At 37.5% G+C, this 27,161-nt stretch overlaps 1 protein-coding gene across 1 annotated transcript; it reads right to left on the bottom strand.

Annotated features, from left to right (window-relative positions):
- Positions 1-5,314: 5,314 nt before the first annotated feature.
- On the bottom strand, positions 5,315-26,317 carry LOC106876884 (uncharacterized). Its single transcript, XM_089364892.1, has 2 exons — positions 25,610-26,317; positions 5,315-5,557 (listed from the first exon to the last, which is right to left on the bottom strand). The coding sequence occupies exons 1-2, from the start codon at positions 26,315-26,317 to the stop codon at positions 5,315-5,317; spliced, it is 951 nt and encodes a 316-aa protein (XP_089221018.1).
- Positions 26,318-27,161: the final 844 nt, after the last annotated feature.

Genomic DNA, 27,161 nt, shown 5'->3' with positions numbered 1-27,161 from the left:
CATTAATTTATTCTGTTACGCTGTTTTCTCCATCATCAACAGGCAATTATTAACTTTTTTTTATGTTCCCCATAATGTTTTCATATTTTGGTCGATCGAACTGAATCCAAGTTGCGTAAAATCATCGCTGGTCATGTGATATAACCACTCACTGACGTCGCCAAATATGGTTCTGACGTCGCCAAATATGGTTCTGACCAGTTCTGACCAGTTGTTTTATCCGTGATATTTGCAAAAGCGATTGCAGCAGTTCATAGTTTCTGGTTCTGTCTAAGCCAGTGGGTAATGTTGATGAACACCTGAACAGGTAATGATAACACTGTGTAACACGACTTTTATTTTTCTGTAAAAACTGTTATTTCCTATTTGCTTATCCCTAAAAAGCATGAACAATAGTATTTCCTTCAAACTTTTCTTTGGTTACTTTTATTCAAACCTCAAAGAATCCCTCTCAACACATGACTATGATGCTCCCCCCTGCTCCTGCTGATGCACATATTGTCAATCACTAAGGGACATGCTCAAGTGGTTAAGGTCAAGCAAGGGACAAGCAAATCTGTGGTATTGAGCAGAATATTTGTTATAATGATATTTCTGCTTCATTCAACAACTTAGCGCTGTATCTGTCTGAAATGAAATGGAAAATAGGTCAGTTTCAAAACATTGATGTCCGCATATACACATACATACATACTCGTAGATGTGACTATGTGGTAAGAAGTTTGCTTCCCAATCACATGGTTCTAGGTTCAGTCCCACTGCGTGGCACCTTGGGCAAATGTTTTCTACTACAGCCTCGATCTGTGACTAAAGCCATGTGGGTGGATTTAGTAGACGGAAACTGTAAGAAGACCGTTGTGCTCTTTCTGTTTAACCTTTGGAATGTGTGTGTGTGTGTGTGTGTGTGTGTGTGTGTGTTGGTGTATTTACGTCCCCTGTAACTTTGCGGTTAGGAAAAGAGACGGCTGCGATCGATAATCTATATAGGCACAGACATGGTTGCGTGGTAAGAAGCTTGCTTCCCAACCACATGGTTCAAGGTTCAGTTTACTATAGCCTCCAGCTGACCAAAGCCGACCACGTATGTGTGTGTGGGTGTGCCTTTGTGTTTGACTTTGTCCCCACTACTGCTTGGCAACCAGTGTCAGTGTGTCTACGTCCCTGCAACCTAGTGGTTCGGCAAAAGATACCGATAGAATAAGTATCGGGCTTAAAATATAAGTACTGGGGTTGATCCATCTGACTAAATTTCTCCAAGGTGGTGTTCCAGTATGGCCTCAGTCTAAGTTTAAAGATAAAGATGGTTATATGACTACTGTAGCAGTGGGGCGATATAAAATGCTCATGTGGAGACGGGGACAACAGTGGGCTCCATAACATGTCTGTATGCAATCTGAAGCATTTTCTCTATATAAGGTGATTATATGAAAACTGGAGCAACAGTGGGACTATAAAATATAGTTGAGCAAACCCTGAGAAAAAATTCGGATGTCGAAGCCCCTGGGGAAGTTCGACGTTGTCTACAATCTGGTTCTTGTAACTCTTACGACGACGCCTGTATCCAATTGTATTGACTGTTGTGTTCCTCTAGATGCATAAGAGATATAAAGAGTGGACACGCTGCATAGGTAACAACCTAACCTTCGCATCATACTACCCAGTCTTGGAGCTTATAGAATAATTAGGGAAATAGAACCGCTCTACACGGCACAGAGTAAAAGAAAAAACGCGTCAAAGGAATTAAGAAGGTGAAGGAATCTATTAGACATCACAAAGAGGTTTTAAGAAATTTCGTCTTAACCAAGACCTTGTTGAGACCAGATTCCCTTGCAATTCCCTTTTAAATGATTATTTTTCTTATAGAATCTGTTCCCTACCAACAAATGCCAGTATTTCGAATATACCAAACGTTGTGATACAATTATGAATGAAGAATGAAATTAAAAATTTACTCAAAAATGTCTCTTTATGTATATATATATCAATATTTATGTATATATATATCAATATTTGCGTGGAATCCTTGATGATCTCCCGCGGTAACCCACTTGAGGAAACGTTGGATTAGACAACACTTCACTGAGATCCATTGATAAGAAACATGTCTGATGTTGACATGGTTATATTAAACACCACACTCATCATTTATTAATCCTTTGCTTTCCTTTTATTAATCTTTATTAATATACCATGTTTAATTAATTTCAACTAATTAAAATTTCAGGTTTGTCATAAAGGAAATTAAATTGTTCTCATTAATAAAGGTGTAATTTTAATTAATCAAAATTTCTTGGTTCATTATATCAAGTACACTAGCACCCAGTTTATTACATAAATCCCGTAGTAGTAGACCCAAGTAAACTAACCATTAGCTCTTGTTATTCAACTCCAGATTTAAGGCGACCAGCAGGGGGAATGCTCAGCGGTATCTCGTCCTTTACATTCTCGGTTCAAATTCTGCTGAGGCTGACTTTACCTTTCATTCCTTTGGGGTCTATAAAATAAGTTGATATAATCTACTTATTCCTGAAGTTGCTGGCCTTGTGCCAAAATTCGAAACCATTATTTAACTTCAGGCAGCGAGCTGGCAGAAACGTTAACACGCCGGGCGAAATGCTTACCGGTGTTTCGTCTGCCTTTATGTTCTGAATTCAAATTCTGCTGAGGTCGACTTTGCTTTTCATCCTTTCGAGGTCAATAAATTAAGTACCAGTTGCGTACTGGGTCGATCTAATCGACTGGCCCCCTCCCCAAAAGTTTCGGGCCTTGTGCCTAGACTAGAAAAGAACCGTTAGCACACCAGACAAAATGTTTAGCGGTATTTCGTCTGTCTTTAGGTTCTGAGTTCAAATTCCACCGAGGTTGACTTTACATTTCCCTCTTTCGGGATCGATAAAATAAGTACCAGTCGAGGTCTGGGGTCAATGTAATCGACTTTCCTCCTTCCCGGAACTTGCTGATCTTGTGCCAAAATTTGAAACCATTATATAAATTCATAAAGGCGGCGAGCTGGCAGAATAGTTAGCACGCCGAACAAAATGCTTAGGGGTATTTCGTCCGTCTTTACGTTCAGAGTTCACATTCCGAGGTCGACTTTGCCTTTCATCCTTTCGGCTTCGATAAAATGAGTACCAGCTGAGAACTAGGGTCGATGTAATCGTCTGGCTTCCTCATCCCAAATTTCAGGTCGTGTGCCTGTCGTAAAAAGAATTATTTAGCTCCAGGTTTAAATTGCTGGTGGAATCGTTAGCCTGCCGGACAAAATACTTAGCGATATTTTTCCTGCTTTTGTTTTTTTGAGTTCAAATGTCGCCGAGGTCGACTTAGCCTTGAATCCTTTTAGGGTCGAAAATACACTGAGGTCGATGTAGTCGACAAGCCCCATTCCTCGAAATAGCATGCCATGTGCATAGAGTAGAAAGAAAAAAATGATTTAGTTCCAGGTGAAGACGACAAGCTGGCAGAATCGTTAGCACATTGTAAAAATTGCTTTGCGGCATTCCTTCTGGCTCTTGAAGTTTTGAGCTCAAATTCCGCCGAGGGCGATTTTGCCTTTCGGGCTCAATAAAATTATGAGCACTGGGGTCATTGTAATTGTTAACTTTCCTCCCACAAAATTTCAGGTCATGTGATTATAGTTCAAAGAATTCTTTTGCTCTAAGCAACGATCAAGCACACTTAAATACACAAAAGGCGTTCTAACCATAACCAACACGCCCTTTTTTTCATTCAGTGCATCAAAAATTACATTATCCTTTGTGTCTTTTCAGTTTTGAATAAGGTAGGGTGCGATTGTCAAAGACTTGACTGCTATTTCTAGCAAGACAACCAGCGTAGTAATAACTCCCTTATCAGTTCTTTAATCCATTAGTAAAAACGTGAGGTGTCGGTCCTGCATTCAATTTATTTCGTGACAACTCATGCGAACCACAACAGCTGCAAACTACAAGAGTTGGATATCTATTTCTACTAAATTTTACAGGATATCAGAATCGATTTTTCTCCCGTATATTAAATCATTTCATTAGAAATAGTCAACAACATAAAAAACTGAGGGAAATATATTTGTATAAGGTGAGAATAAAAATATATTTAACGTCTTTGACAACATTTTGCTTTTTACTTAATTGATTTTTGTCAATAGTGACCACTTTCAGTTGTCTAGGAGTATAGTTTTGGCTTTGAGAAACTAAAACGTGACTAAAAGTACAGATTTAGTTTCTATGAACTTCAGTCAAAAAAAAAAAAAAAAAAAAAAACAAGAAAAAAGAAAGAAAGAAAGAAAAAATATACCATTGGAAAATGAGATGGAAAAATATATATTTTAGGCTAGTGATAATACAGGCAACAAGAACAATAAATTTCATAAATATAAGTGCATGTGTGGCTTTGTGGTGAGAAGCTTGCTTCCCAACTGCATAGCTCCAGGTTCAGTTCCACTGCGTGGCATCTTGGACAAGTGTCTTCTATTATAACCTTGGATAGACCAAAGCCTTGCAAATGAATTTGGTAGACGGAAACTAGAAGCCATATGTGTGTGTGTGTGTGTGTGTGTGTGCTTGCGTGCCTTTGTGTCTGTATTTGTCCCCACCACTGCTTGAAAGCCGGTGTTAGTGTGTTTACGTCCCCGTAACTTATCGATTCGGCAAAAGAAATAGATAGAATAAGTACCAGGTTTTACAAATAGTACTGGGATCGATTCATTCGACTAAAAATTCATCAAGGTGGTGCTCCAGCATGGCCACATCCTAATGACTGAAATAAGTGAAAAGACAATAATAATAACAATAATAATAATAATAATAATAATAATAATAATATTTTCTAATATAGGTGCAAGACCTGGAATTTAGGGAGAGTGTGGTCGATAATATAGAGCACAATCTTTCACTGGCAGTTATTTTATCGACCCAGAAAAGATGAAAGGCAAAGTTGACCTCGGCGGAATTTCAACTCAGAACGTAAAGCATCGGAAGAAATGCCCTTACGCACTTTATCCGACGCACCAACGCTTCTCCCAGCTCGCTGCCTTAATTATAATGATAGTTTCCTCCTGTATGTACAAGGCCCGAAATTTTGGCGGGTTGGGGACGGGTAAGTAGGTTACATCGATCACCAGGGTTCGACTGGCACTTATTTTATCGAACCTGACAGGGTGAAAGCAAAGTCGACCTCGACGGAATTTGAAGGAACGTGTCCCTTCAACAAAAAGTCGAAGACGCGTTTCAATCTCGCTAGACGGTAGCTGGGGTAAGACCCGACGGTCGGATAGTAAACTATGACGAGACGATATAAACATTCTCTCGGTTAATTTCTAATCGAGACTAGCCACTCTGCTCATCTCCTCGTCCCAGTTCCGGTCACCTTGGCGGTCTGAGCCTACGAGGCCGCCCGACGACATGGACTTGATTCTCCAAATGTCGAGAAGCAGGTCCACTGACTTGTCTGGATTTATACCTTCAGCCATCGGCTCATACTTCTCCAGCATGGAGTTAACCACCTCTTCGATGGCATCCAACACCATAATGAGACGTCGCACATATACGCTGACGTGGCTCTTCCAATTAAAAAAGAATGCTCCTCAAATATTTTCAACTTATATCCGGTACTGTTTCCAACCCACCGCCTGCTTCGAACAGTGGGGCGAATTTGCTGCTGGGAAGTCGCACACATCTTTCGGAACCAAATAGCTCACGTTAGTTCTGATCCCTCAAAGATTTGATTGCAGCTCTGTTACTATTTCACGTCTCAACCGCTCCGGCCTATCGTTCAGCTTTCGTTCCTAAGTGTTTTAGGGCATAGACCTTCGCTCTGACAACGTAGACTTCTTGATCTGGTCTACTTTGTGGCTGTGGGTGAAGTGGGGGAAGGGGTTCTTTAGAGTACATATATTGAGGCATTTACTAAACCCTCCGATGTCTTGAAGGTATTTTTTCTTTTAAGAGATAATATGTCTCTGAATCAGTCTGTGTAAGCAGTCTGCCCGAGAGCATATTCGGAGGAGTCCGGCAAAACCCTCCCCGTTAATCAGAATATTTTGTTTTTTGGTTACTTCTTCAATGAATTTGATGCTGTCTTTTTTTTTCTGAACAACAGTGCAGATGATAAAGGAAGGTTGTGTGTGAGTGTGTAGCTGTTGGTCATGTTGTTCGAGTGTCTGCTTTTGTTTCCGTGACTTCTTGTGAACTTGCGATTGTGAATAATAAGAGTTGGCTTTGTTGCTGTGATGATGGTGCTGTTAGAAATTTTTATGATGAGTTTTCTATCCTCCGTTGTTTCTTGTGGCCTTCGTTTTGCTGTGACCTGTATTTCTATGGATCTGATTTTTCTTCTCCCTGGTGAAAGCTTTTAGGAACGATTTCATCAGGCCTTCATCTTCCGATGAAATTTTCTCTTTTATTTCGTGAAGCCTGAGTCAATAATAATAATATTGTCTGTTATTTTTTTAAAGCAATATTTGTAGAATCGAGTGTGTATTCAAACGAGGAAAAAAGAAGTCCAGTCAATATTCCAATATTCGATCGAAGAAAAATTATACAGAAATTAAATAAATAGATATAAAGACAAGAAATGAATTGAGGACAGACCAAGATATGTGTTTTATGTAATACGATTTTACATGTGATAAAGCATTAGAATTGAATCAAACACGGTCTTTCGTTCATTTATGTTACACAATTGTTATGATATTGTCAGAAAAAAATCTTCCTTCACTGTCCAATGAAACCAGTAATAATGTCCTTTGTTCTTTCATTCTCAGGAGAGAGAGGCACAGTTTTAGTGGTGTGTAAATGGATTACTAAATTTATTGTTAATGATTCAGCATTTAGCACGAATTTACGTTAACCAACGCCATACATGCAAAATATAAAATGAATCTATATGCAACACAATGTTATAAGTGCAATATGTTGTTCAAATCTGTGTTGAATATTCTGCTAAATGTCAAGCAGCACAAAGATGTGTTCAAACTAAAAGAAAATGAGATATATTTGTGTAAGGTAAGAATAAAAATACATTTAACGGTATACTTAATTGATTTTTGCCGGTGCTAACCACTGTTCGCTGCCTCGAATTTCGGTGATTATCTTTGATTATGTTCAGTATAATATCATTGATGCTATATTTGGTACAAATATACATGGAATATACTTTTATTTTATCACTAGTACCATTAAGAATAGACATTGTTTATAGTTATAAGAAGGAATATATGAAATAATAAGTAACAATGGTGGCACTAATGTTACAATAGGAAATTCTGAGGAAATATTTTGATGAAGGAATAAATTGGAGGGAGAGTGTACCAATGAGGAATATGTTGGAAGAGGACAGGAGTTCCATCGTAAGTTATTCCTTGGAACGAAAGTCTGTATGTAACTTTTGATGCTGTGTTTAAAGTGAGAAATAAAATATCGATCAAAGTAGAGAAGAGGCGAAAGTATTGCGAAGACTACAATATCTGAGGATCAGAGTTCCTTAGAATATTAATAGAAGACTGTGAATATATGTTGATAAATGATTCAAGGAATGGCCTAAGAAGATTTTACACAGAATTGAGCATTAATCGATCAGGTCTCATGGAATAACCTAGAAATCTGTCTTTCATCTGAATGGCTTTACCTTTTTAGTTAGAATAGCCACGCTGCCAAAGATTGTCTCTTTGGATACACTTGTACCACATTTATACCAATGCATTCAACATTCTCTAAGTCTCTGATTATTTTCGAAGATCCAACTTGTCTTGAAGTTTTCAGTCAACCTCTTTTGATAACACAGTTATGCTGAATCACTAAGAGACAGGAATGTAGCCAACCATAGAACGTTTGGGATCTGTAATATAGAAATGATACACCTAGAAAATATTGGCAGTCGCTGCTTAAATCATTATGGGGGTTTATTATCTGTTTAAAGGCTAGTGAGACTTCGTAATAGCATGGTTCACTTGTATACTGCTATGGAGTGTCGCTTATTATGTCTATCCGATTCACTCCTCTTTTTCTAATACTATGTGAGGTTTAATTGAAGTGAACTTGCACCAGCTGAGAATTGGAGCAGGGTCACAGACTTAACCCACCTCTTACTCTACTGCGTTCGCTTCAGAGGAGTTTATTAATATCAATTATAGAGATCCCCAACTAATGCAAGATTTCCACTTCTTCAGCAATGTATGTTTATGCGTTGCTTTAAATTATTATCGCCTGGAGCATTCACATTCCTGGATAAAATATGAGATTTTTATCGATATATTTCCATGGTAACACAACTTTGCTTAATTAATACAAGGGGATATAATGTTGTGTTCAACTGAGTGAGTGCATTCGAGAAAAAGGCGAGATAAAACCATAACAACTAGACACGCATGCTTGCACACGTTTGTGTATGTGCGCGTGTGTGAGTGTGTGTGCGTGTGTGTGTGTGTGAGTGTGTATGCGTGTGTTATACTTGATTATATAGATTTATATATATATATACATACACACACACACACACACACACACACATACATACATACATATATATATATATGTTTAGCTTCAGGTAACGCAAGTTTATTAATGTTCAGAGGAGAATATATATTATGAGGTCATATTGCTGTGCACACCTACATCAGAATTCTTCACTCTTGTTAAGACAGGGACAATTCCAATAACTCAGTCAAAATTATATTTCCATTATCCACCAATGAATATTGTTGTCCTTTGGCCTAAACTAGGAAGTTTATATTTTATATGTTCCATCATTTACGCCTTTTCAAAGAGAGTTATCCGAATGAATGCCTCAAACTAACTTCAAATGGGATTGAAATACTGACACAGTATCATCTTGCAGGAAAGTACCACTGCTATGGATTTCGACATTTTTTAATGTAGTCTAACGACTTTCCAGTTGTTTTATTAGTTTCTGGGGCGAGTCCCAAGCATAGTAAATAAAATTCTTTACTCCCACTCATTTAGAAATAAATGTTCCTTAATCGAATCCAGTCCGGTTTTATCTACATATCTAAGAATAACACACCCAATGACGTTCGGAGTTGAAAGCGATCGGAATGTAGCGTAGATGTAAATACTAAATTTTTAGATTGACCTCAGATCTGGAGTGGAGGTATAGTCACTAATATCTACTCCAGTACTTAACTAGTACTTTCTTTTATCGATTCTAGAAGGAACTGATTAACAAAACGTGATGTTGACCTCGCATCGTAAAAGACTGTATCTAAATACCAGCATAGTATTTTAGCAGATACTCTCACAATTTTGCCAATTCATCGCCATCATGGATGCAAATATTAGTTTCGAATTTTAACACAAGGCCAGTACTTTTGGGGTAGGCGGGCTAGACTATTACATTGACCTCAGTACACAACTGGTACTTATTTTATCGATCCCAAGAGGATGTAAGGCAAAGTCGACCTCGATGGAATTTGAACTCAGAACGTAAAGACGGACGAAATGATGTTAAGCATTTTGCTCGGCGTGCTTACGATTCTGTAAGCTTGCCGCCTTCATGGATGCAAATATTAATATTTTATTTCTGAAGATGAATTTAGTCCTCCAAAATAATCTGATTGTTGAAGACAGATTTTCATTTAACTTCCGAAAGGTTCAGCTTCCTGCTCATGCCTCATTTAAAGGGAACAGACAATGATCCCCACTCTCCAGAAGACCTTGAAGGTAGGTGTCAATAATGACCATTGCATAGTACAATTGGGTTTTCGTAAACCATACACGCAAATTAGGTTTGAATGCTGATTCAAGTTATTTCATTTGATCAATTCAAGAATACAAAAATATCACAGCATTTCGAACTCCCTATAAACAAATTCGATTCTTGTGTCTACTTAGAAAATGGATTTCACTATAAATGATATTGCGTATCAAAGTAGAAATAGCAAAAATACTAACCCATTAATAAAAAAAAAATGGTTACTTATGCAACAGTTTAAGTATAGCGATATTAAATTCAGCTCAACGAATAGGTCAGGCATAGTTGAAAATATTTGTTCTGAACTCCACCTAATATATTGACAAACGTCCCAATATTCTCTAAATGATAATTCACAACAGAAATATATCCAATATACTGAAATCAGAAATTCAGAAATGTTGATGGATAGTACAAAATTTGAGAGTATAGGATTTTAAAATAAAATATAGTAATTCCTCAATAAATGGTCTATGATTTTATTTACAACAAAGAAATCAGAGTTTAAATAAAATAAATGAATGAACAATATATATTCGACGCTCGAACAACCTCATTCAAAAAATATTCCTTATAACCATTTTTCGTTTGATTAGTTTCTGAGAAAAATATTTTAAATCACTTAAGTTACACTATCATTCATTTTGATGACTTTTTCTTTCACAACTCATGGCGAAAATAGATTAGAAACTCACAGATACATTAAGAATTGGCAGAAATTTATCTCATCAGTTGTTAATGGAACATTTATTATGTGTCTACATCAATTTCTTTCCTTTTCTTCTCGCCTTCTTTAACAATAATTCATTACTGTCTTTAATATTTAAACATGAATTAGCATAGCCTCTGGACTGCAACAGTATGGTCATCATTATGAATCAAGTATCAGACGACACTGAGTTTATACAGATACGATTCACTGCAAAAGTTCATGAAGAAGAACATTTCTTGTGTAAACATGAAAAGTTACTAACACACCTCAGCCTTTTGAATTTTCAATCTGTAATTTCCTAGTGTTCCTAACACTAACGTTAAACCTAATCCAGATCAGGTCATTTCACAGCATAAACTACAGATACTGCGGGAGACCGCACGCTAGAGTAGCATCAAAATATCCCGTGACTGTTGCAATGCCGAACGAATTACCTGAATTTGTGAACATTGAAACATTAAAACTAAACAGAACAACTCCAGCGAGTAAGTGAAGACCTTGTTTGGTAATTTAGAGAGAAATATTTTTGTTAGTCTTAGCGGAAAACAATCAGATCAGGCTTGTCATTGTACTATAATATGGCAGTAGCTTATCTAAAAAGAACTATTCAGGCTACGATAATGATGAAGAAATGTCTTGTGAATGTTGCTATGCACGGCAAATCGTCAAAATTTATGAAAATATTAAAATATTAGTTAAACATTAAAAAAATTAGTTAAGCATTAAAAAAGCAGAATGAACTTTCAAATATAAAAGGCAAACGGAACAACTAAGTAGAGACACTGTTGCAGAAAGTAGAAACGCAGTTGGCTAATTTAGAAAACTTCAAACTGTTTGATTAAGCATTATGAGACAAATGCAAAATATAAGCAGAACGGCTGCAACTCGTGCCGAAGATTTTAGAAAGTAAATCTTATAAAGTAGAACCAATTCACAAAAAATTATATATATATATATATATATATATATATATATATATATATATATATATATATATATATATATATATATATATATATATATATATATATATATATATATATTTATATATATATATACATTTATAAACATAGATTTAGCTGCTATTTCTGAACTTCGGTATGTGGTGAAGCAACTGTTGCTGATCCCTTAATTATGTTTATAAATGTATAAGAACTTTTAAATAAGTTCTTCACCGATAATGGTGTTTACATACCGAAGGGCTTGGTAAAAATTATTAATTATTAATTTATTAATAAATTAATAATCCTTTACCCTTTTATTTGTAATATATATATATATATATATATATATATATATATATATTGATATTGTTATTAATATAAAATAATATAATACTGTTGTTGTATCTGTAAGTTTCAATTGTGTATCAACTAACTGCAGAAAAAATATTTATTTCTGAAAAAATTCAAAACCGCAAATTCATAAAAAAGAAACATGGAGAGTGCCATTACTTTCTTGCTACTTAGTTTATCGATTCGAGAAGGATATACGGTAATGTTGACCCCGGTTCTATTTTGGACTGATCAGGTACACACATAAAACTAAATGTTATCCTTTATGATACGTCACCACTCTAAATGATGATGAAAATCTTATCGTTGTTATCAATAGAATGGTTGTTTGACAGAACCAGAAAATTATCGTCACTGTTAAGCAGCAAAGCATAATATAATGGCAGAGCATTCCAATAAAAAACAGGAATTAGTTGCAAATACAACAGGCTTGATATTGCTCTACGATACAGCGAACAGAAACGACGTACTTTTTAAAGGTTTAACTGTCCAGTAAATGCGACTCTCTCGTCTGCACTTGTAGAAAAAGGGAACATCCATAGAGAACAGCTACATAACGTTCATCACTTGCATCCTATTATGCATTCTGATTTGTACATGTGGACCACGTCATATGTATACTCACTGTATATAGCACAGATTTACATAAAGGTCTGGCTATGCCGTACTTTGCCAGGAAAAAATAACTACGCAAACTGATTCGCAGCCTCCTCGTCCAATCAAATAGCAAAACCTTCGAGGCAGTCTTCAATTGGTATTGTAGAAAACACATAGACACATCACGAAGCGTATGCACATACGCGCTTACATACATAAAAAGAGAGCACATATATATTTACAAAAAAATTGACCATACGCACTTATACATACGCAAATAAGCATTCATATATGTGTGTGTGTGTGAGTGTGAGTGTCTGTCTGTCTGTCTGTCTGTCTGTCTGTCTGTCTGTCTGTCTGTCTGTCTGTCTGTATGTATGTATGCCATTATTCAGGTTTATTTCAAAATTTCTTGCCAATAAAGAAAGAGCCGGTTTCTAACTTTGATCCAAAACTCCTTCATTGGAATTTCAACGTGAACAGGGTATTTTTGTATGCATGTACTAGTTTAAAAGCCGCCTGATATGGCGGCTTTTAAGCTAGCTCCTGTGGAGGGCTCTTCATTGGTCCCAACAATGATACTTCATGCATTGAGTACATATTAAATTCTATTAAACTTGAACAATATTTTTCAAGCAATGAATTTTCATCAAAGCGATGATATAATTTGTCGACTTGGAACTTATTGCAAAGCTGCATGATAAACAACATTTTTTGTCTTCCCATTCGGGAGTCAGTACAATTTTTTTTCTGTCTAACCTCTTTCTTTCTTTCTTTCTCTCTCTCTCTCTCTCTCTCTCTCTCTCTCTCTCTCTCTCTCTCTCTCTCCTTCTGTTGATAATTTTCAACCATCACCAGTACCACCACCATCGCCACCGCAACTGCCATACACACACCATTCAAACTTCTGACGCCACCACCATCAACACCTTTGACATTGCTGCCTTCCCCTTCACCACCATCACCACTGTCTTTCACATAGCTTACTGTCATCGTCATCCCTAACCACTTCGGCTACCACCACCACCACCACCACCACCACCATCAACGTCGCCTCCACCACCATCATCACCGTCGCCTCCACCTGTATCACAACTGCAGCTCATACTATTACTATCACCCCGTTACCATCACCACCGTCAATCTACTACCACCTTCTCCGTCTCTATGTCTGCTATTACTCTCATCTCAGCAGGAGTAATAGTAGAAGTGTCACTGAACAGTGAAAGAGGGGGTCAAAATGTGACACACTGACACACAGAAATTCGTTTTGGCATTTATTATGTATATATGTACATATATGTATGTATGTGTGTATGTATGTATGTATGTATGTATGTATTAAGTATGTATGTATGTCTAGGCAAATATAAACTTGCACAGACATATTTACCAAACCTTGGAACTGTGTCTGCACCGAGAATTTTTTTTTAAATGTCACAGGAAACACCACTTACACACACACACACATGCACACACACACACACGCGCGCACACACACACACACACACACACACACATACACATGTGTGTGTGTGGTGTGTGTATATATGTACACACACAACGCACACACACACACATACATATATACATACTTCTATATACATATTGCGTGTGTTTCTGACATGTATTTGAATTGTTCTTTCAATAAGATATTTTATATGTGTATGTTGTGTGTATAACATAGAAGCAAAAATTGAAGATTTGCACAAATATATACTTATATATCTATATTTATTAATGTTTATAATTTATTACGCACCCACACACGTCGCGCGCACGTAAAGTTTATGTATTTATCAAAATATAGTGCCCTGCTTGTAATATTTCTTAAAAGCAACCTGAATATTATGTAATCATGAACAGAAGAGAAATCTAAACATACGGAGAGAAATATCCCACAATGCAGTTTATGAAAACGTCTTGAAATGGTAAAAGTTATTTCTGGTTACGTATGTCCCAAATCAGTTCACAAGAGGATGTACTCATCGTTTGTTATTTGTCAAAGTTTGAATGTAAGTTATTTCCCTTGAACTGGACTACGTTTTGAAATGTAAATACCGTAAATCCTCGAGTATAGTCCGCCCTTGAGTATAATACGCAGGGGATTATTAGGGCGCTGTACCTATGAAAAACCTAAACCTTGTGTATAATATGCACCCCTTCTCTAACTTGAGTCTAGGAGGTCTATATAAAGTCCTTGGTTTGTAAACGTATATACGGTAACGTCCTTTATTAGTATTGTATATATAACATAATGCAAACGTGTAACTTTTTTGTGCACTTTGTTTGCCAAAAATAAAGAAATAACAGTAATAACGTCAGTGAAAAATAAATATTAAGTAAATTGCCTTTACATGTTTATCACTTCGAAAATTTTGCTTAGAAAAATTACCTATATGTAATTTTAAAAGGTAGCTATTAAGAAAATAGTGTTAATTTGAGTGAATAAAGCAAGTTGAATTTTAAAGATAATAAATATTTTGGCTCGATAACAGAGGAGGAAATTGAAATTAAGAGTGTAAAATATTAATCTGGAAATAAAGGTTGAAATTAGATGTCACATCTAATTATTGGAGTGAAGAAAATGCGGCGTTCCTGATAAAGAGGGGCGTAGAATCTAAGACTGATGTATGCGGTGAAAATGTTAAAAAGAAAGATTTGTGTTTTCATAATTCTCAATGGATTTCATGAAGTGCTAGTATGTACTTTAATCGATTTCGTGAAGTGCTAGTATATTTTCACAGTTTTTCCCCAAATATTTCGCGGAGTGATGGCATTTTTTGAAGATCTCCGATCTGACATTTAAGGAATCAGCAGATGTTTTGAGGCTCATGAGTATGAAGTCTTTCACTTCTATATATGATCCATACAGTTTTGTAGCATTAGTGTATGTGTTACACCTTTCGATGATCTCCTGTTCTCCATCGATATTGATACATAATTTGATAACTGGTTGTTTTATATGAAACCTTTGTGATCACTCGCGTTTCCTGCCTTTCATCACACACACACACACACACACACACACACACACACACACACACACACACACTCTCTCTCTCTCTCTCTTTCTCTTTCTCTCTCTCTCTCTCTCTCTCTCTCTTTCTCTTTCTCTCTCTCTCTCTCTCTCTCTCCCCTCTCTCTCTCTCTCTCTAAATGGCTTCGGAGTATTTTGACTCCTATCTTTAGCAAAGCAGGTGCTTATTTAGTACCCTATTATATATAAATATATTTTTATATTTTATATATATTCATTAATTTTGCCTATACGGCTTTCATGCTTGTGGCCACTAACGTTATTATTTTTAAGAATAATAATGTTCTTTTATATATATATATATATATATATATATATATATATATATATATATATATATATATATATATATATATGTATGTATATATATATATATATATATATATATATATATATATATATATATATATATATATATATATATATATATATATATATATATACATATATATACATACATACACACATGCAAGCATACATATATTTATATACACATATATACATATATATGTATATATATATGCAGTATATGTACATACACGCATACATACATACATATATATATGTGTGTGTATGCATGTATGTATGTATAATATATGTATGTATGTATGTATTTATGTATGTATGAATGAATGTGTAGTTATTTCTTTTGCCCATCAGTATCTTAACGTTTTCTTTTACCTTTCTTTACTTTCGCTAAATATTTTTTCTCTTCTTTTGCACTCGCTTTGACTTCTGTAAACTCTCTTATACATGTCCTTCAGCATTTTGATTTTTATTATCGTCTATACATATTTATATCACCGCTTTGTTCTCTTCTTTCTCGCCTTCTTTTCTTCTTGTTTTTTTTTTCCTTTCTCTAACCGAAAATTTTTTCTCCTTTCATCGCTTTTGTTATTTTCCATACAAGAGTTACACTGTCAACCAATAAGATCGTTTTATTTCAATCTTGTCCCATCAAAAACTAGACTCGATATTCAGACATCTTCATTCTGTATCTTTTAAATAACTTCTTTATGTTCCATTTTCCATAATCGTTTGCATGTCGAGAACATGAAACACGGAGCAACGATTTCTATAAGTCTTAGCGTTCAGAAGTCTCCACGTGTTTCCAAGTAATTACGTAAGTACATACATACATACATACGCTAAGTTACGGGGACGTAAATACACCAGCATCGGTTGTCAAGCGATGTTGGGGGGACAAACACAGACACACAAACACAAACACACATATACATACATATATATATATATATATATGTGTGTGTGTGTGTGTGTGTGTGTGTGTGTGTGTGTGTGTGTATACATATATACGACGGGTTTCTTTCAGTTTCCGTCTACCAAATCCACTCACAAGGCTTTGGTCGGCCCGAGGCTATAGTAGAAGACACTTGCCCAAGGTGCCACGCAGTGGGACTGAACCTGGAACCATGTGGTTCGTAAGCAAGCTACTTACCACACAGCCACTCCTACAAAAATATTTATTACTATTCTTGGTTTTAAACTGATTCACAGTTAGATTCTTGAGCTGACTTTACCACTGGTGCTACACTTAATCTATCGCTAATTGAATACCAGCATTTTGGTTTTAAGATATTATTAGTGAAATACACTCTGCTATTAACATTCAGGTCATGTCTCCGATCTGAGAATATCTGGCTATTCTGGTATACGGATTCCCAGCTCAGCTTCCCATATATTCTCATCTCTTCCCCGTGGTCATCCATTATCTTTCCATCATCCCATACTTTTCGTACGCAAGCCGGCAGGACTCGCTCTAAGAATCTTCATTTTAATTTTTTAATTAATTTTTTTTTTTTACTGTAAACGTACCGAACGCCTCGGATACTCGGCGAATAGTACCCATGGACGAACCTTCCAGAATGTTATAAATGTTACCCAACCTCCTCTGTTTAAGCCATAAAAATATTCAGTTAGGTAATTAGAGCCATCAGGAAACATGATAACTATAAATACTTTAGTCTACGTTGATGAAGAACCCGTGAATAGAGTACGACTTATATGACAGTAATAAAACTAGTTTCTGATTTTCTGTTGATAATTAGAAAGGAATTGATATCTGTGTGATAAATCAAGCGAAGTATGTAGTATATGTAATACGATATTGATCTTTGTAATTGATAGTTTTTTCAATAAGTAAATCCACTTTGTTTAATGAGTTAAAACAGTGTGTGTGTGTGTGTGTGTGTGTGTGTGTGTGTGTGTGTGTGTGTGTGTGTGTGTGTGTGTGTGTGTAATACATTATGGTAATGATATGTAGATTTTTATCAATTATCAATTCGGGATAACCATTTATCAAAAATACAGAAAATAATTTGTTTTCTTACTCAGCATCAGTTCGGTAATTTTGAGCCTATTTATACGACGTCAAGTAAAATATAACATGTGATATCTTTTCTCACTTGAATAATACCCTTTTTTTTACTACCCCTGAATTAAGTGAATCTCAAAATATCAGATAAAACAGAATCCAAGGATACTGATGATGGGTCTGCGTTGACAAGACTTATTTGGAAAAAGCGACAGAAAAAAGTACTGTGAAGTTGCTGTGTGGAGTGGAATACCCTACATTTCAGAGAGCCCCCTTTTTGGTAAAGTTAATAGATGCAGGAGTGGCTGTGTGGTAAGTAGCTTGCATATCAACCACATGGTTCCGGGTTCATTCCCACTGCGTGGCACCTTGGGCAAGTGTCTTCTACTATAGCCTCGGGCCGACCAAAGCCTTGTGAGTGGATTTGGTAGAAGGAAACTGAAAGAAGCCCGTCGTATATATGTATATATATATATATATGTGTGTGTGTGTTTGTGTGTTTGTGTTTGTCCCCCCAACATCGCTTGACAACCGATGGTGGTGTGTTTACGTCCCCGTAACTTAGCGGTTCGGCCTAAGAGACCGATAGAATAAGTACTAGGCCTCCAAAGATTAAGTCCTGGGGTTGATTTGCTCGACTAAAAGCGATGCTCCAGCATGGCCGCAGTCAAATGACTGAAACAAGTAAAAGAAAAGAAAGACAGCAGAGTTTTCATCCTTTATGTTTGAGAAACTTGTCGCAACTGGCGGGTTAGGGTTAGAATTGGGGTCAGGCAAGAAAGGGTGAACTCGCATGCATAGACTAGAGGTAGCAAGAAAGAGAAACTGGATAAAAGAGGAAGAGAGAAAGAGAAATGAGAAATGGTATGAAAATGGGCGATGATGACGACAAAAGAAAAATGAAGGTGAGAAATGTGTGTGTGTGTTGCCACTCCGTCGCTTACGACGTCGAGGGTTCCAGTTGATCCGATCAACGGAACAGCCTGCTCGAGAAATTAACGTGCAAGTGGCTGAGCACTCCACAGACACGTGTACTCTTAACGTAGTTCTCGGGGATATTCAGCGTGACACAGTGTGACAAGGCTGACCCTTTGAATTACAGGCACAACAGAAACAGGAAGTAAGAGTGAGAGAAAGTTGTGGTGAAAGAGTACAGCAGGGTTCGCCACCATCCCTTGCCGGAGCCTCGTGGAGCTTTAGGTGTTTTCGCTCAATAAACACTCACAACGCCCGGTCTGGGAATCAAAACCGCGATCCTATGACCGCGAGTCCGCTGCCCTAACCACTGGGCCATTGCGCCTCCACGAAGGTGAGAAATAAGTTGGATGATAAGAATGAGATTATTGAACTAAGAGGAGATGCGGGAGTAAAAGGGAAAATATTTATTTAAACGTTTATTCATGGAAAAGCATCGCAACTGACGAGATCAAGGTGAGATTGGCTCTCGAACAATTGTTTATCGTGAAGCGTGAAGACTGCATTGTTAGAGCTAAAGGGCATGCTCTAAAAAATGAGGGAACAAAAGGCATTGTATGGGCGTTTGTGGTGGAGATGCTACGTGGCAACCAAGACACAATTCGGTCTTTGGTGGACCATAACGGACGCATGTTACTCGAACTCAAGCGGATGCCCAGTTTTTCAACAATACTTCGGTCGACTGTTCGAGATGAATGGCGGGCCGAAACGCAGAACGGATTTCAGTGCCCGCCTCGACGGCCTGCTGCGATTTTCGGCAAGGGAAACAGAGTGTCGTGAAAAACCAGTTACCGCCGCGGAAATATGGGAAGTGATGGTTGGCTACGCGGGGCGCAAATCGCTTGGTTTGGGTGGTTTGCCATACGTGCTTTACTGTTACATGCCGAGCTTGTTTGGCAACCTCTTGGCAGATGTCTACCGTAATTGGTATCAGGGCGAGAGAATTTCCTATTCTGTGAGTCGAGAAGCGGTGGCACTGCCGAGAAAGGCCCCAAAGAAATAAGTTCACATTGATAATTTTCAGCCCATAACTCTGTGAAACGAAGATTTCAAAATCGTGTCTGACATCGAGAACATCGAGGTGATCGGCACTGTTCTAAGGAAGTACGAAGCGGTGGCAACCAAGAAGAGTTAGTTGGCCGTCGGCTCGGCATCTGGTGTGGTAGGTCCATGTCAGTCCGGTTAAATTGTGTGGCATCTGTTTTGGCTCAGATATCCAAGTGCAGTAGAACTGGAATGAGGTGACGAGTAGGGTGGCTAGTCTCATCTAGAAATGGACTGAGAGAAAGCTATCCATAAATGACAGGCAGAGATGGTGAACATTATTTACATTTGACGGATATTTGTCCTCATCTTGTTTGTTGTTAACACAATGCTTCGGCTGATATACCCTCCAGCCTTCATCAGGTGTCTTGGGGAAAATTTCGAACCTGGGTTCTCATTCCTAAGGTATTTTTCGATGTTATTATTATTATTATTGTTCAGTAGTTTTATTTTTATAACGTGCTTTCACTTCACTACCGAGCGCAGCTCTGTGCGCTTTGGGTATGTGCTGTGGTTTGCTGTGATGCTCTTATGGTTACTGTATTGAAAGTGTTTTGCGTAGGATGTGTGCAGTGCCCAGTAGTGCAATTTTCTGTATGGTATATATATTTGTAAGTCCTGGTGTTTGTGTTATGTATTTGTCTGAATATTTTTTTATTATACCTAAGGCACCTACTATGATAGGAATTGTTTCTGTTTTTAGATTCCACATTCGAGTTACCTCTATTTCCAGGTCTTTGTATTTTGAAAGATTTTCCATTTCTTTTAGGGAAACGTTGTCATCTGCTGGTATTGATACATCAATTAGAAAGCATTTTTTTCCTTCATGATCTTTGACAACTATATCTGGTCTATTTGCCTTAATTTCTCTATCTGTGTGTATTGGCATATCCCAGAGTATGGTTGCTTTCTCATTTTCTGTGACCTTTTCTGGCGTATGTTTATACCATCTTTTTTCTGTTGTTATTCCATAGTGTTGGCATAGCTTCCAGTGTATATAGGTCCCAGCTCTGTCGTGTCTGTGAATATATTCCTTCTTAGCCAGGACTGGGCAGCCAGAGATAATATGATTTATTGTTTCTTGTCCATCTCCACATATTCTACAGTTACTTGTTATGTTTCTTTTCATTATATGTTTTTGGTAATTTCTGGTGGGGAGGCTTTGGTCTTGTGCAGCAACTAAAAATCCTTCAGTCTCTGCTTTGAGTCCTGAGCTTCTCAACCATTGCTGGGATTTTTCTCTGTCTATTTCTTTTGCATTTAGTTTAGCCCAGTATTTACCACGTAGGGGCTTTTCTTGCTATCGTTTTATCATGGTCCGTTGCTTTCTAGTTTTAGTTTGGATTTCATTTGTTTTATAGCTTTTGTTGTTTCTTCTTCTTCTTCTTCTTCGTATTTGTTAGGTAGTATGATTTCTTGTTTGTATTTGTCAGCTTCCTTAAATACTGAAAACAGTTTTTTGTTTTGCTCGTGTTTTGTGGCTATTTGTATTAGTTTTCCTTGCTTCTGGAGTAGGTATTTTTGCAGTCCTATGGTGGTTATTTTGTAATAGTTTTCCAGCCACCTTCTGTGCGTTGTATATATAGCCTTTCTATGTCAGATTTTGGGTGGTGCATCCTATATCCTGTCATTATTTTTCTTGTTTTCCTGTCTATTTTAGATAGTTCGTTTAGTGTCCAGTTAAGGATATTGTAGCTGTAGCTTATAACTGGGACAGCTAAAGTGTTGATACTCATTATCTTGTTTTTAGCATTCAGCTCTGTTTTTAGTATTGATCTAACTCGTCTATAGTACTCTTTCTTTATTTTTTCTTTCATTTGTGTATGTTGTATCCTATCTAGGTCATTGACTCCTAAATATATGTATGGTTGGCTTTCGTCTAGTTCTCTTATTTCATTGGCTTTATCTAGTGCGATGTTGTTGTTGTTATTATTATTATTATTATTATTATTATTATTATTATTATTATTATTATTATTATTATTATTATTATTATTATTATTATTATTATTCAGGTCACTGCTTGGAATCGAACTCGGAATCTTGGGGTTAGTAGCCCGCGCTCTTAACCACTACGCCATATAGAACTGAGATGGTGAACGTTTACAACGCCTCCGTCGTATATTACCACCTAACTGTCGGACCTTGCCTCAATTCACGTCTTATCGGCCTAGTGCCCTTTCTCTTTCACTTTGTGTGGAGGAGATGCGTTCCACTGGGCAAGGACTCCATTTACTGTCAACAATTTCTAAGTGGAAATCGCATATTAACCATAATTGATGACAAGTAGATATTCGACATCTATAGTGTTTCCTTGACAGTGAGCAAGTGTGGTTGCCGTTTGTCAGACTCACTTTCTCACAACCCATCTCTTTGACTGAGCTGCAGTCCTGGACCAGTCGTCAAGCGAGGTTGGGTGGCTGGCATTTAGCGTGTCGTCAGACCCTCACGACCCGCAGCCAGTAAGAGCAGCACAGTAAGTTGAGGTTTTACTTTGGAGTTATATAAGGAGTTAGTAAGGGACAAGAGCCTCGAAATTTTGGGGGAGACTGTAGAGGTTTATGAAAATCAACTGGCTGGTCTATTCTGGAGGACTCTTGAGCCGAGTTCTATCTATAATTTCCAGAAATCTCTGGTTTGCTACTGGGTGAGGTCATTGTCGGTTCGAGATCGTGTCCGGCCGATTTTACGGTTCGAATACAAGTATAGAAGTGACGTTATCTTGGCTAACACGAGAGGCACACAGGGTGATGAAACTGTTCTCCACTCATTCGTCTAGCGTCCAAGTGTTACTGATTTCTGGGTTTATGTCGAACAGCTTCTGTAGAGTGTAGAACAGATCCAGCTATCGGCAGAGTCCTTTGTGAATATCATCCTGCTGCCTTCCTTTGGTTGGGAAGTACTGGGAACCTTTATTTGTCTGGTGGCCTTTGCGAAAGAGGTTGTGGTGGGCTAGACTGAAAGGGATGTAGTTAAAAACCTTCCTCTTTGGCGGAGCCCTCTTCAACTTTTCCAAGTTTCACTTGAAGAGGAATGTGAGAGCGAAGACAGAACTGCTGCCTTCCAGTAAATTTGTTGAACATTGAATGAATGCATCTTAGAGTGAAGAAAGAAGAGACAGAAAGAAAACGCTTGCCCTAGTGGTCATAGTAACCGTGGTTTGGTCGGTTTCTAAGCGGGATCCACAGAATTTTACCCCTGTTAGAGAATTACTTTTTGTTTGAATTGTTTTGGTTTCTTTGTTTTACGTCATCTCACATTGAATTGTATGGTATCGTCTTGTTTTGTACTCCATTTTTTTTTCTAAAACCTTAGTGGTTAACAAAGAAAAGAAAGCATCACCATCATCATCATCATCATCATCATCATCGCCATCATCATCAACCTTATTGTTGTTGTGATTATTATTATTATTATTATTGTTATTATTATTATTATTATTATTATTATTATTATTATTAATATTATTATTATTATTATTATTAATATCATTACACAAAATTCATTACATGCTAATTTAATTAGCAGAGATGTTATCTTAAGTTTTGGTGACAACAAGTCTCCTCTAATCTTAAGAATCTTTCTTTTGGATTCTTGCAAAATACAGGATAATACTTTTCTGCAAGTCGAACAATACACGTCTCAGTTGCAACATCCTGCAGCAGCCTCTTTGGCAGCTGAGAGCACCAATTGCCACTGGAATGAATTTAAGCTCAGCCTTCCAAAATCTCTTAAGCTCACTGTCTAGGTACTGATATTTCTCAATTTCTTTGATATTCCTACCACGATCATATGGTATTGAAAAGTTTATGACCACTAAATGTTTTTTATTTATATATGTTTTCGTGACCTCTACGATCATATCTTATTGCCTTACTTCAATAATAAGATCAGTCTCTCAAGAGAAATTCCATAAAATCTTGTAATTCACGCTCACCGTCCCTGATTTTTTATTTATACCATTTTTCCATCACTTCGAATCTACAGATTTGACTAATATACCAATGTCTCTATCATCTGATGCTCTTGTGGCAAATAAAAGAGGTTGTTATTATTAGTATTACTTGCTACGTTCTGAGTTCAAATTCCACCGAGGTCGACTTCGCCTTTCATCCTTTCGGGGTCGATAAAATAAGTACCAGTAAAACGCTGGGGTCGACTAATCCCCTCCCCCAAAACTGCTGCTCTTGTGGCAAAATTTGAAACCATTATTATTATTATTATTATTATTAACTTTTAATCTGCATGTTTGTTTCAATCACTCGCCGAGTGATTGTAACACTCATACCTAGGGCGAGTGAAGGATAAGAAATGTTACAGTATGACTAAAAGCTTAGGGAGGGCAAGTGGCAGGACCAGTGGCGAAATATCTTCATGTAATACAACACAGACATTTAAACTGATAGGGTTTTTCTAAGGATGTGGGCTGTACTTGTTAGCACGATCTTTTGGATTTCTCTGAGATATGATTCACCTGGAATATTACCTAGATGTTTCTAACATCCCATTCTTACCATGCCTGGGGAACCTACAATAACAGGCATAGTTTTCGCTTTAAGATACCACATCTTTTGTATTTCAATTTCCTGGTCCTTATATTTACTTAATTTGTCAAATTCCTTTACAGATATATTTTTCATTGTGAGAACATTTGCATCTATTAGTCTACAAGTATTTTCTTCTCTATCACTAATTACTATGTCTGGTCGATTAGCCTGGATCGTTCTGTCAGTGTTGACTGGAAAATACCAGAGGGTAGTGACATTTTTACCTTCAACAACTGGCTCAGGATGATGTTCATTCTAATAAGCTGGAGTGTAGATTTTGTTGTGTTTAGATATTTTCCAATGTAAATACTGTCCTACCTTATCGTGGCGATTTTTGTATTCGCATGGTGTCAACATAGGACATCCTATTTGGTTTACCTGAGGTTTATACTGGCTGTCAAGTCACAACAAGGACGTCAGACAGACGGTACTTTACGCAATATGCGTGCAGTTCCAAGTAATGCCGACTTTTGCAATACATCTAGATTGTAGGTATTTCTAAGGTCTTCAGATGACTTTTCAGATTGGATGGTATTGAACCCAATGCTCCGATGACAAATAGGAATAAACTTTATATTTGACTCTCGTATCTGCCACATCTTAGTGATCTCAATTCTCAGGTCTCCATATTTATCAACCTTTTCTCTTTCTTTCGTGATATGTTGATCTCCTAGCACTGCTACGTCAATTACTATGGCACTCTTGTTTGTCCCTCCTAAACGTTATTATATCCGACCTTCGGTGCTCTAACTCCTTGTCTGTCTGGAAATCAAAGTCCCAGAGGATTTCTGCCTTCCATTTTTCGTCCATTACCTTTTCCAGTGTATGTTGGTACCAAGCACCCGTAACCTCATATCCATACTTACGGTATAGTAACCAGTGGATGCTTTGGGCTATCTAGTCGTGTCTACACTTGCACTCTTTCTGCGCAAGACTTTCACAAGCACTAACAATGTGAATCACGCTTTCGATCCTCTTCCCACAAATTCTGCAAAGGTCCGCTGCACTTGTGTGGTATATATTCTTTTTCACTGAGTTGGTATTCAATGCCTGGTCCTGGGCAGCGATGATTAGGCTTTCAGTATTCATTTTTAGGTCACCCTTGTTGAGCCCCCTCCATGATGCTTCCTGGTCTTTTAATTTGTTGGTTTCGCGGTGGAACTGACCATGTAATTCCATACGCAGTAGGGTTTCTTCCCTCTCGTTGGCTGTTCTTGATTGGAATTCATGAGCACTCTCAAGTCCACTTTTGTTAATTCCTTCTGCACGAGCAGCATACTGTAGCAGGTCCTGTTTGTTGTTTACCAAATATTCTGCCATGTTTCTTCTTTCACTGTTGATGCACTCCCGTACGCTAACCAGCTCACGTCCACCTTTACCTCTCTTCATGTAGAGCCTGTTTATATTTGTTTTAGGGTGGAGGTCGCCATGCATCGTCATTGTCTTTCGGGTAGTGCGATCGAGCTGGTCAATCTCCGCTTGTGTCCATCTCAGGATGGGTGCACTATAGGGGACTACAGCAACATCCCATATACTGATGGCAGTCACATGGTTCCTTGAGTTGAGCTTTGATTTCAAGAGAAGTTTGAATCGCTTGAAATATGCAGCGATGAACTTGTCTTTCATTTCTTTGTGCAAGATATTGCCCAACTCCAGAATCCCAAGGTGCTGGTACCCATCATCATCCGGGTCTTCCATTATCTCTCCGTTTGGCAATTCTCTTTTCCCACGCTCCAATGTAAGCACCTCACACTTCGAGATACCAAATTCCATCCCTATATCTTTGCTGCACATTCGCACAGTCTCAACCAGTCTCTCCTTTTCAGGCTCTGTTTTTGCAAACAGTTTTAAATCGTCCATGAAGAGAAGGTGGCTGAGATGAGGTCCATTCTTTCTCAGCTCATAGTACTCTTTGATTTTGCGTAGGACTACAGAAAGTGGGATCAATACTATAACAAATAACAGAGGTGAACTAGATTCTCCTTTGAAGATACCTTTGTTGATTGTTACTGCGGTTAAGTGCTGGTCGTTACAGGAAAGACGTATTTTCCAACTAAGGCTTGCCATTCTTGATCAGAGCACACACGTTCTCAGCTATTCCACACATGTCGAGTGTTTCTAAAATCCACGAATGCGGCAACATGTCGTAAGCCTTTTTGAATTCTATCCAGGCCATGCATAAGTTTTTTCTGTACCGTTTACAATTCTTTATTATAACCTCGTCTATGACAAGGTGGTCCTTGGTACCCTTGGATCCTTTTTGGCATCCCTTTTATTTTATTAGCAGTAGATTATTTCCTGCAAGGAACGTATATATTTTCCCTGCGAGGGTACCTGTTAATGCTTTCCATAGGAAATTAAAACAAGCAATGGATCGGTAATTGCCAACCTCATTGCCCTTTGACCGAGCTTTCATTAACAATGTTGTTCTCCCCTCTACCATCCACTCTGGAACTGCACCGCTCTGTTGGCTTGCAACGCAATTCTCTTATGTATTGATCTGAACCACTTGAGCCGGTAGCCTTGGATTCCGTCTGGTCCTGCCGCTTTCCAGTTTGGCAGTTTTGATACCTGTGCAATTACATCTTCCGTTGTTATGCGCACATGGTCCTGTCGTGGAGCCTCCGGGTGATGGAGTTTGGATCTCACGGAATGAATCCACTCAGCATTATGGTTGTGCGAAACTTCTTGTCCACAGATGTTATTCCAAAATTGGTGGGTTTCTTCTTCTTCTTCAGCATTATGTTCTTTATTTACTCCTAGGCCATTAAAAAACTGCCTCTAGTTATTTGAGAATAACCAGTTTTTCTGGAACTGCGATATGCAATCATTGTAGCGCTGCACCTTAAATGTTTTAGATTATTATTATTATCATTATTATTATTATTATTATTATTATTATTATTATTAT

Source organism: Octopus bimaculoides, chromosome 16 (assembly GCF_046866305.1).
Source record: "Octopus bimaculoides isolate indiv1 chromosome 16, ASM4686630v1, whole genome shotgun sequence".
Lineage (NCBI taxonomy): Eukaryota > Metazoa > Mollusca > Cephalopoda > Octopoda > Octopodidae > Octopus > Octopus bimaculoides.
The sequence above is the reverse complement of the archived record's forward strand: the minus strand, read 5'-3'. Positions and strand labels throughout refer to the sequence as shown.

Bases quoted from the DNA above. Each gene is read 5' to 3' on its own strand.
- LOC106876884 (XM_089364892.1), bottom strand. From the start codon at position 26,317: ATGGCAAGCCTTAGTTGGAAAATACGTCTTTCCTGTAACGACCAGCAC. The intron at 5,558-25,609 runs GTTAGCGTACGG...TTTAATTGGAAG, and splicing joins GTAAAGGTGGACGTGAGCTG to AGCCACGTCAGCGTATATGT.